General features: G+C 33.0%; 1 protein-coding gene across 1 annotated transcript; it reads left to right on the top strand.

Annotated features, from left to right (window-relative positions):
• The first annotated feature begins 7,769 nt into the window (after positions 1-7,769).
• On the top strand, positions 7,770-9,477 carry LOC134259528 (uncharacterized). The gene is made up of 3 exons (XM_062742115.1): positions 7,770-8,062; positions 8,360-8,736; positions 8,873-9,477. Exons 1-3 carry the CDS (start codon positions 7,770-7,772, stop codon positions 9,475-9,477), a joined length of 1,275 nt encoding a protein of 424 aa, XP_062598099.1.
• The last annotated feature ends 3,055 nt before the right edge of the window (positions 9,478-12,532 follow it).

Here is a 12,532-nt window from a genome sequence, read left to right as displayed (position 1 = left end):
CGCGTTGGGGATAAAAAAAAGTGCATTCATGTTGGCGACCTGGGTTCAATCCTCCCTAATTGTGACCAAAATTTTAAATCACTTTTCAGCTCAATTTTACGTGGGTTTTTTTCCTGAATCGGACGGAAGACCTCTCGTTGCTCGCAACGAGTTCGTATCTACTTAAATATTATTATTATAACTTTTTTCCAAATTTAATAAATTCCAACGAATTAATTTTTTATTTCTTCACCCCCTGTCCGGCCCGGGACCATGAAACTTTGATAAGCTCATTTTTGAATCAGTCTCTCTATTAATAATTCCTGTAGTAAACCAAGTCTGGGACTTGGCACGCTGCTGTATGGCCCTTAGTGCCGAGCATATGACAAAATTTTCTGCTATCCACCTGCAAATGGTTGCGTCTCCATATGAGTAAAAATTCTCGTGAGGGACGTTAAACAACAATCAATCCTTTGGTAAAAATGAGAATGTGATCAACAGTTGGCTCGTCTAAGTGTAATTAATGGCCCTGGTGCATTATGTTTCAAATGTGATAAATATGGCCCCGTTTCCTGATTCCATGCTTATATTGTATATAAATATCAGGTATATTTCAGTTGATATTGATATACCATGATTTTAAATTAGGACTGAGGTTTTTTTTTTTTCGCTTCAACAAGTCTAAGGAGCGAAGTAGAAAAGGGGGCAAAATGTTGGGTTCTCCACTTTTTGTGTGGAAAATAATCATGAGCAGATGTTTTGATATGAAAATGCATCTATTGGTTGCAGTCCCCCTCCCAAACACACTTTTTCTTGCATATTGACCAAACTCTGGCTAATTCTTGCATTGAAAAAAGTTTCTGAAAAGTTATAATGAAAGATCCGAAACACCGCTTTTACAGAGGAAGTTTTACATGTACAACTTTATTAAATTAATATTTGTTTGTCATTTCTTTTTGGGGGACCCCACCCTCCTTTCCCCCGAGGAATATTGATACGTAACTGCATCTACTGAATGTTTTTTTTAGATATGATATTATTGCAATTATGATTAATATCTACAATATAAACAAGAATTTAGAACGAGAATGAGAAATAAAAATTGAAATCCTACAAATTTACATGCATTTAATTTGGAAAACAAGAAGTAATAATAAAAAATTTAAAAAATATTAAAAAATTAATTGTGGTACTGATGGCCCTCCACAGTTTATCATACTCAAAATTTGACAAACATGTAAAATTTACATTTTAAGTTGTTGTGAATTGTCTTAGTGTTTATTCAGAGCGCGGAAATATAAATTCCTGAAAACAAAGCTTACAACATCAAAGATACACACAATCATAATTTGAACTTAAAGTCAACACAGTTTTAAATTCAGATCAACATGCCTGGAAGTCTGAATTACCTACTTACATATGTAAACTTTGAAACTGATACATTTACAAGTTTGGATTTACAAGCGTACAAGATTGCATTTACAAATTAACAAACTTACAAGATTGCATTTACAAATTTGCAAACTTACAAGATTGCATTTACAAATTTACAAGTCTGGATTTTTGAACACGATAACCCTCGATATATGACGTCCAGCTCTAGACCTTTAAGTTGTCATTTTTGCAGATCTACAAAAGGCTCCTTCCATCGTATTACTCTAGTTCATCAATACCTTAAACTCTTTTACTATGTTGAAACCAGTTCTTGATACATCTATTTGTGTCGTTCTCTGGTTCCCAGCTCCTTAAACAGGGGTAATATCCCGCTCAACACATCACGGAGTGATAATTTGGTGCGCTGCATTATCACCCCACCTCGCCCTTGAAATTATCTAACTAAAAGTGTTTGTGCATACTCTGAAAGAACAAAGTACGGTTTTGGCCAAAAAATGCCAGATGTTAGACTTGCTCCGTTCAAAACATTTTAAAGAGCTTAGAATTTTTAGAATTAAGGTGGTATGGGATACCAAACGAAATTTCTCCTATATATTCATGTACCCAAATTAGGAGGATTTGAAATGCCATCACGCATCAGTATGTTAAATCGTAATTTTGATAATTTTTTTTAATTATTTTAATGAGAAATACAAAACTGATTTTTTATCATATAATTCTTATATCAAATGCTTAATATCATAGGAAGAAGTTTTCTTATATCAAGTGTATATAAAAACAAAAATGACAAGAAATATGTCTTCGTATTTTTTTTTTAATTTAAAAAAAATAAGCGTAAAAAACTGGGAAAACTTCATTTCTCGAAAACAGACGGATAAAATTGCATGAAAATCTACAATTAGAATGTATATTAATATGTCGGCAAATTGAAATAAAGAAATTGAAAAAATATATATAAATGGAAAATATCAGATGCATTTAAATATATTTGGATTAAAAGATCTGATCGGAAGAGTTATCTTTCTTTATTTTCCAGGGGTTGAAAAAATCTGGGTGCTATTTAAGAAATGATTCACCCATATTAAAAAAATCGCACTTTCTTTCATTGGTAGTCTTTAACTTAGAACTGTTTTGAAGACAATGCCGGGACAATCGCTTTCAAAACGTGTCTCATTCAGATCGAGCCATTACATTCATTTAAAAGTATTCGGACTATATCCAACAGCTAGCTGATTTGTGACCAAACAGTTACTTCTTGAATTCAATAACAAAGACAATCAGTCCTGGTTAACGTGATAATTGATTGGTAATTATTAAACACAATGTGAAATCCTCATACTTATCCATGCCTCATCGAACACCTGGGGTAGTGGACAGTTAAACAATTGAAAGACAGCTTTTCATTAATAGTGTTCAAAAGCTGCAATGTTCAAACTACATGATTTACAGTGTTTGCTTTTTAAATATCCATAGTACAATTAAAAGTAAAGTTATATACTTTTTTGTCTATTTTAGCTAAAATGCCGACTTATGTGAACTTGCATTGAATTAGCTACAGTTTGTTCTTTTAAACGGTGTATCTACAATTTTTGACCCGATAATAAGCGCTCATGCAAATCAAAACAATATTTCAAACGGAAGTACGTCATAACATGGAGATATCCCATTCTACCTTAAATGATATATAATTTATATACCTGACTCAAAGGTATGTAATGGAAAAATAACGCTCAATACTGCACCTCTTGTAGCAGAACGTCGAGATTTTACGAAGAATTTTGACGCGACGTCATACGTTTAACGTGTATAGTAAGCGTAATCTGCTAAACTTACTCGCTAGGACACAGTTTATTTTAAATATAAACTTAAGAAATTAAGTTGTTGATTTATAAATACGTCATTGTTGTTTCTTTTTTCCTTTTTTTAAATTTATTTATTTATTAGCATTATTAAATACTTACAGTGTAATCATCCACGAAGGTGTCTCCGCTTTAGTTGATGAGAATTATTAAAAGTCTAACAGAGGTACGTGGAGAAAAAGAAATAAACTGTATTTTCTTTTTGATAATTGCTTTCATTTTATTGGAGAGATTATACGCTCTGAATAATTTTTTTAGCCTTTTCATTAAAATAAATTGACAAAAATTTCTATTTCAGATCTAGTGAAAAAAAAAAATGCACTGATAAAAAAAAATCGATGTTTCCCCGGCACCAAAAACGTTCAATTCTCAAGAATATGGAATATGTAAGGTGCAAGAACAGAAAACTCAAATGTCAAGATAATATTAATTATATTGTATATAATATTTGGAACAGTACTAGTAGTATAGAAGACTATGGTTATATTTAATATTCAGTAGTACCCCCCCTCTAATGGTCAATTTTGCTAATAAACTTATCAAGACATTAAATTATATAAATAGGAATGCGAGGGATTTCGATCCCGATTTAAAAAAAAAATATAAGCACAGTAACTTTTTTAAAATCACATGATATGTACATGAAAACCGATTGTTTTCTGTGATATATTCATTTATATCCTGCTTGATGACAGAGGAATACTTAAAATTTAAATGTAACACCCCCCCCCCCCCCCATTCGAGTTTAATGAGTTCTTATCATTTATATACGCCTTTCACAAATATTTTTTGTTTAAATAACACATGAAAAATCATATTTGATAAGACTGAAAATGAGTTATCAGTAAATGTATTGATTCAAAAGTTTTGTTGTTGTTGGGGTGGGGGGGGGGGGGGTGTTATAAATCGGACTTTCAGTTCAGACTGAATAACATAATAGAGATTCTTTCAATTCGCTTAAAAAGTTTTAAAAACCTGTTCAGAAATTATTATTGGTTAGTATTCAGCCGATTACTCTTCTCGTTTCACACTTGAAAGGCTTTCTACATTTTTATTTAAGTCCGTGTAAATACTTACAGAGTCATTTGTTTATACATGTATGTTTACATATTCAATACATGTTGATAATAATGTCGGATAAGTATAATCGCTCATGGATTATTTCGCAGAATCCTCACCTTCTAGCAGCCAATGACAAATATTCATTCCAAATTTTAAATGTTTTTATGTCAAGTTTTTGCCTATTAATATTAGGATCAAAATACGTTTGAGTTGCTAGTATCACTTTCCCTTTTTTTTTTTTCATTTCTCGCAAAATTTCTTTGCTTATTAGAGAATGTAGCTGTTTAAAAATAAAAAAAATCATCAAAACTTCCTTGTGTCTTTACTTTTCTGACAATTGAACACGATATACGTATGATTCTTGCAATAAACAAAAATAATCTAATGGGCTATTTACAATACAATACAGACAGGTATTTCCTATATGTAAAGGATACCGGTATACAAAACAGGTAAAATATATTGGTCCATAAAAAGTAATTATAGTTGTTTTCCACAGGAATTAATGTTACAGTTAGTTAAGTAAACAAAAACAAAACAAAAAACACCAACAACCTGCAATCCCCTATACCCGGGAAACACGGGTCTTTCATGAGTTGGCCCATGACAACCCCTCCCCCATAGATAGATATTTCCATTTCTGAGAGCGTTGCAGTGAAGTAGCATCATTTTTGAGCGGGGGGGGGGGGCTGCCTAAGAGAAAAAATAACTTACCGGAAAAAAGTTTACAAGCAAAAAACCAAAAAAGGGGGGAAAATTGCCCAAACTCGAAAGTTATATTTCGGGAGGGGGGGGGTGTAGAATCTGATTGGTTTAGACGCAGTTAACAATCCGTTCGATTACCCTGAGCCTTAGCAACACACGCGACAACGGGTAACACAGCGGTAATGCCACATGCGTGGAAATTATGCGCGTACGGTTCACCGTAGAATTCTCAAAACGTCAGTTGCGCGTTTGAAAGAACCGGAATTAACTTGACGTCAATAAAAGCTTGCGTCCGATATAGCTTACTTGAAACAACAACGGACAGTTGATACATGCTTGCGAGTGTAGGAAACATACTTGCGTGCCAGAAAAAACGAAACTTTATATGATAAATGACTCTAATTCGAATATCAAACAAACAATAAGGAGATTAGTGAACCGGTGAGTGTGAAAGCTTTCTATACATGAACGTAAAGACGATTTTTTTGCTGATATCCTTAATCAATAAGACATTCAGTGTAATAAAATAAATGGTGCCTGTTTTGGAGGGTAACATTTGAAATTGACACCCCTCGGAAAACCATTGTCAACCTCCGCTGACGCGTCGGTTGACAATGGTTTTCCTTGGGGTGTCAATTTCAAATACTACCCTCCAAAACAGGCACCATTTATATATTATCGAGTCTACTATGTGTTTGAACAAAAAGCACTCAAACAAAAAGTAAAATTTAGTTTCAAACATATTAGACGAAATGCGACCTAGAGTTTAAGACTTTAAGACGCCTTCTAAGGTAAGACTGTTTACACCTTCTGCACTTTTGAAAGGAGAAAAAATTGGACAATTTACAAACTTGTGGAAAGATGCCAATAAAAAGACAGACGAACGAAGGGAATTTTATATTACCAAACCTGGTTTTTAAGACGGGGAGGTGAAGGAAATATATAGGAAGTGGAAGCCAGTTAGTCTTCCCCCCCCCCCACCTTAATAATGCTACTCTGATTTATGTTTAATTTACACTAATAAAACTCATTATAAATTACCTACATGTTTCCATAGCCTACAGGCTATTTTTATGATATATAATTCCAAGTACTTTGTGGATAAAATTTACATTGCTTGTTAAAGTCACCTGAAGGTTCTCCTTCAGGTACCTTATATACAGTGAATTTAAATAAAATCCAGTGTTTGGTAGTCAGTGATCCAAGAGAAGATTGCAAATAATGTACAAGTCAATCTTTTGTTGTGTCCAAAGACATTTAATATTTGTCATTTTAAAAAATTTTGAATGGTGTATTCATTTTTGAATGGTGCATGAATGCAAGCACTGGTTGAATAAAATTGAGAGATACAAAAAATAAAAAAAATTGGTTATTTAGACACTAAACTTTTTTTTCATTTTAAAATATTTGTAGTGCTGAATAAATGCAAGCAATCATATGGTTGGATTAATTTGAAAGAAACTTTGAATTTGAAAGCAAAACTTTCGGTGATATAGAAAGCTTGGTATCATTCATGTATTCAGTCAGCGGACAAGTAATCCTAATAACGGTAACAACAAAGTGATAGAGAAATGGAAATAATAAAACAGTCATATAGAAGATTCCATGCAGGTTTCAGAGTCTTACGGATTTTTCTGACTTCATTTGTAAGTTATTGACAACAGTTACTTTAAATACGTACCTTGTAAAGATTGCTGTTTTGTATGACAATACCATGAATTTTCAATTCGTAAATATTTTTGTAATAAGAAAACCCAAAGACTGTCTATGCATGCTTTGATTGATTGATTGATTGTATGTTGTTTAAAGACTCTCACGAGAATTTTCACCCATAATAAGACACAACCTCTTGCCGGTGGAGAGCTGCAAATTAAGTCCTATGCTCGACACTGAGAGCTATTGATCAGTGAGGGATCTTTTTCGTGTCAGATCTAAATGAGACACGGGACCTTGATTTATACGTCTCATTTGACGGACCGGTCTCCACGTCCCATAGCTGGATTCTAACCTGCGACATAAGGATTAACTTCTAACTTTGCGAATCTAGAGCAGACACTCTAACCAATGCGCCACGTGAGCAATTGAAAATGTGCTTTAAATCATTTAAAAGTATCAGGGTATGTGAATACATAAGAAAATATAAAGGTTTTTATATGTTGATAAGACAATAACAAATAAGAATAAATACAATCTTAATGTCAAATCTGACTTGTATATTTAGTCATAGTCTGTTCATGTCCCTGTGGCCGCTTTAAGGAGTTTATGGATTGGTCATATATCGATGAATGGAGTTACATTGAATAGTCAAATTGGAATATGCTGTGTTTAAATTGCTTTTCTCTTACAGGTGTTTCCGATTTAGATAATGTCTGGTGAAAGTAAACTACATTAAGACACATAACATTGTTTATTCTTTTCATGTAACAAATTACTTGTGTATTCTATAATACATGTACCTGTATTCAATAATAGAGATTTTCTCAACAAACTAGGTTTAGCTATGGAATATAGCTTTTGATAGAGCCTACATACACTGTTATTATGAATTAATATTAAAGCTTTTCTCTTGCTGTGATCGTGATAAACACAATATATTTAATTTTTATCAAGAGACTTGTAGTTTTTTTAATCTTGAATCTAATTTGAAACTCTAACAGGAACAAAATTTTGTTATTTTTTATGTTTATATCTAGATTGCAATGCCACAACAATAAAAGAGAAAATAGAACCTAAAAAAACCCAAGAACTACATTTTTGTTTTTGTAAATCATGGATACAAATGTTCCACAGTGTTCTCAATGTATGGGGAAAGTAGAATTCTACTGCAGAACGTGTAATCAGGACCTATGTGATTCTTGTAAGGAGAAACATGTAATAGACCTCGACACAAAATATCACGATGTAGGGATTGATGGCTTAAGATATGATGACTTCATCATGCATGAGCTAGAAAATTGTGAAAATCACCAAGCCCGACAACTAAACAAATGTTGCTTGTCATGTGAACGTCTTATCTGTGCCGAGTGTGATGGACACCAAGATCATGAAATACTAGATATAGGGTCAGTCAAAATAATGGTCAGACGTCTATACATAGAAAGAATAGTTCAAATCAGAACTGAAAGTCTCCAAATTAATAAAGTGATCCTTGCCAATATTAAATCTGATCTCAAAATAGTGATGGAGTCAAAATTAGCTGATCTCGAGCTCCAAAAGAAAAGAATTGAAGAAAAAACTTGTCAACTGAAGGATCTGACTGATTAAGCAATAAAAAATATCAATGGATTAAAATGGTTACTTAAATCTAGATTAAAAGAAGCGGAAAGAAATATTGCAAACATTCAATTGTTTATATACAGTTATGAACAGCTGTTAATCAGGAAGGAGAAGAAGGTACAATTTCTTTTACATGTAAAGAAAAACCCTTACCCAAATGTAAAGGGCTTTCCTGCTACCTCCAATTTCTTCCTGAGTAAAAGGAGTGAAATCAACAAAGAAGATATAACAAAGTTACTGTTGGAAATAACTATTGACACAAAAGAGAGACAAGTAGGTAACGAACAGCTTCTGGTACGGATGCCTTCACCTGTGTTAAAGAAATCTTTTCCAGTGGGGGAAAGTGTTTATCATATGTCCTTTGCAACAACAGACATGATTTGGATCAGTGATCAGTATGGATTTACCATCCTGACAGACACAACTGGTGACCCTTTATGCGTTCTTTTAAATAACATGGGTACGGCTAATTATACTGGAGGACATTGCGTTACTCGTGAGGGGAATCTAATCTATATAGACAAGCATCATTACATCAGAGAATTGTACACAGAAAAAAATGGAAAAATTTGAATGCGAACTAGTTAATGTAACAGAACCATGGGTTGCAAAATGTGTCTACAGCTCCCACTCCAACGGAGATTTACTAGTTGGGGTACTACGATACGACAGGGATAAAAATAAACCAACAAAGGCCAAGGTGGTGCGGTATATCAGAACAGGAAAGAAATACAAATACAAACAGGTCATTGGTGACGAGAACAAGGATAAGAGACTGTATGGACACCCTTTATACATCACCGAAAACCATAACGGAGATATTATTGTGTCTGATCAATACCATGCTGTAGTGGTTACAAATCGAAAAGGTAAACATCGCTTCTCATACACAGGACCTCCCAAATATAAAACAGATGAGTTCTCCTTCAAGGGACCTCTGCCAAGATCACGACTTTTGCCCTTAGGACTGTGTGTAGACGCACTGTCAAATATCCTTGTGTCTGATGCTAACAGCAAAACAATTCAAATTATAGATAAAGATGGTCTCTTCATATCACATTTTTTTACTGAACAAAGATGGAAAAACGCTCCAAGGGCTCTTTGTTACAACAACAAAAATCACCTTCTCTTGGTTGGAACAAGCGATCATAACGATGAAATATGCATATACAGATACATACAGAGAAAGGAGGTTGACTAAAATTATTAGCTCACAAGTGACATCGATGTAGAAGTAAATTGTGTACAGATATATTTTGATTTATTCAAAGATTATTGTCACTTATTAGGTGGGTAATATATAGATGATGGAGCACAAATTATGTGTATCAAAAATATATGCCATTTTAGCGACATTCTATATTATTATATCGGTTAATTTCAAGTAACCTTCAGCTCCTTAATTTTTCAAAGTGTCCGGTTACTCGTATGATTAAATTCAAACTATATATATCCTGTTTCAAAAGGCATTCTAATGTGACTGAGCTGCACGAATAGAATGGATGAGGAGCAGCATGCAAGAATGAAAAAGCAAGAATGTCAAATTAAAGAAATTTCTTTAGAGCAGCAGATCCATGCTGTCTTTAACTACATTTGTATGTATTAAATGATGTCGTTTAATCTGTTTAAGGTCTTAAACAGTTGATGAGCACAGATTTAAAAATGTAAATATCAGTATTTAAAAAGTTATGTAAGATAGTTGTAGAAGTAAAACAAAGCTCGGCCGTGACAGATCAGATTCTTGATGCTGTTAAAAATTAGTAGAATGTGATCCTTACAACAAGAAGCTAAGACCTTGCAAAGGAATTTGAATATCCCCCCTTGATCACAAGGCAAAATAAAGAATTGAAAAGATTATAGTTATTGACTTAAAAGTGGCAGAAAACAGGAACACGTAATGTAGACTGCAATGTAGTTCTTCACAAATTTCCGGTTAATTAATTGAAAATCCGTGACAACAATTCTTTTGAAATCGTGTTTCGCATGTAGAAAACCGATGGATAGAGTTTTAATCCTAAGAACAATGTCTTTTTTTTCAAAAGAAGGATTTTTTTTGGACTGGACAACTCTCACCTCAGAAGAACGTATGCGTCAGTAAACAATTTCCCCGGAATTCTTTGGGAGCTTAAAAACGATATTATGTCATGCTGGTCCAGCAAAACTAAAGTTTTTTTTATGAATTCGTGGTGAAAATTTATATATCGATGGGAGATCGATTCGTAGCTCCCAAGAAAACACATGAAAAACATTCGGGGTAGATGGAGGAACGAAACATGCACAGACTACAGTAGAAGATGACGCGGATATGATCGACGACGATAAGCTATCAAAAGTCTTCAAACACAGTCAAAAAAATTAAGAAATGGCAAGAAATCAGCGCGTGACTATATTAAATTAGTATGTGAAATTAGCAATAGACTCAGACACAAGGATTTGTTTCTCGAACATTAACTTTATTATTCTACGTTTAGGGTTTTGTTCAGGGCGGTCCACCCAGTATGATTTCCATTCTGATTAAAAGATGCTCTTGTGACGCAAATAATTTCAAGATAAGTACATACGTTTCTATATAAATTAAGTAGCTTTATGCTTATAAAGAAGAGCAACAAAATAGCACAAGGGCATACAATATTTTGTTGTTCATCAGAATCAGCAATTGACAATGGATATTTGAAGGATGCATAATATTACAGCTCCAAATTGGACACTGCCATCGTTTAGTTACTTTTCGTAGTGTTTTAACATGAACAAGTAAAATTCATTGTTGGATTAACGTTTTTCTAATTTTCATCAATTGCGAAAAGGTATAGTAGTTGTGCAGAATGTTTGTTTTTTTTTATCTTATGATATTCTGAAAATTATAATTTTTTTATTTATTTAAAATTAATAGCGTATACCTACTGCCGACGTTGTTTTGTTCGCGTTTTTTTCATTAACTTGAATGGAAAAGAACAAATACGTCATTATATGTCGTCATAATAAGAGTTTGCTTCAATATGTTGTATGTAATTAGTATGTTATAATTATACTGTTTTAATTTTAATATCTTTTTAACGTCCGCTATAACAAATGATATACATATACTGATTTCCATTAATTCATTTGCAACGAAACACCTATATCTAAATGTACCTTCAAGACATTTATTTAAGGAATGGAGCTTAATTATTTTAACTTTTGTTATACGATATAACATAACTTGAGGCAGTTTACGCTTTTTTTGAACCGCTTCGCGGTTTATAAAGCGTAAACTGCACAAAGTTATGTTATATCGTATAACAAAAGTTATACTATATCATTTAACATGAGTTGAAATAAGCTTCATTCCTTCTAATTTTATTTCAATGTAGACAATGAGACAATGCTTACATTTTTTCCTTTGGGAAAAGGCCTCAAATATCGCATATTTTAAAAGTTAACGTCAAGCGAAGTAATAGATTTTTGACGTAATTCATTGTGACGTAGGCAAGTTATGTTATACAAAATGGATAAAACCGTTTAACCAATCAGATGACCTAACAACTGAAATTAAATATTTGAGTATAAACTAGTATTATTTCACTGTATATGAACAACTAGAAGGATATGAAGATAATGAACTGTATTCATATCCATAAAGTCCATACAACAAATTTAAAACATTGTTAATAAACGTAGATAAAACACTTTTACAACTGATAAGTAAACTTTACATTAGGGCAGAACTTATGAACAGAAAAGCATTCACACTTCACACGTGTATCAATTGTGAGAAGACCTTTCAAAATGGGCATTATTATATTAACCTTGATTTAAGACATTGACCACTTTAAAAAAAACCTTAAACCTTTGTTTTATTTTACAGTTTGATTTCTTACAACAAGACCTTACTTGGATAAAAAACAATTTTAACCTTTTGACTTTGACCTCGAACATGGCTTCAATTTGCAAAACTTTCTAACTCCCACAATGGGGGTTTAATGTTACCTTTAAGCTGAACATTACTCGTAAATTGGCATAGTTCGCCATATTTCCCTTTCATCGACGCTATCCCTTACAACCCCTGTATAAGGAACAAATTTCGATGAAATTGTAAAATTTTTAATTTTCCTAAACAGGAGAACAGCATCATCAAAAATAGTCAAATCAATACATAATTGACAAGCAGAAAATGCACATAAAAACAAAGAATAAACGCATAAATCTAAGACCACGAAAGGAATATCACATGTCGGCCACGAGTTTCAAGTGCACATGCAATCGGGTTTAACGAAATC

Source organism: Saccostrea cucullata, unplaced genomic scaffold (genome assembly GCF_032062105.1).
Source record: "Saccostrea cucullata isolate Sc308-1 unplaced genomic scaffold, CSIRO_AGI_Scuc_v1 ctg13171, whole genome shotgun sequence".
In the NCBI taxonomy this organism is placed as follows: Eukaryota; Metazoa; Mollusca; class Bivalvia; order Ostreida; family Ostreidae; genus Saccostrea; species Saccostrea cuccullata.
The sequence above is the reverse complement of the archived record's forward strand: the minus strand, read 5'-3'. Positions and strand labels throughout refer to the sequence as shown.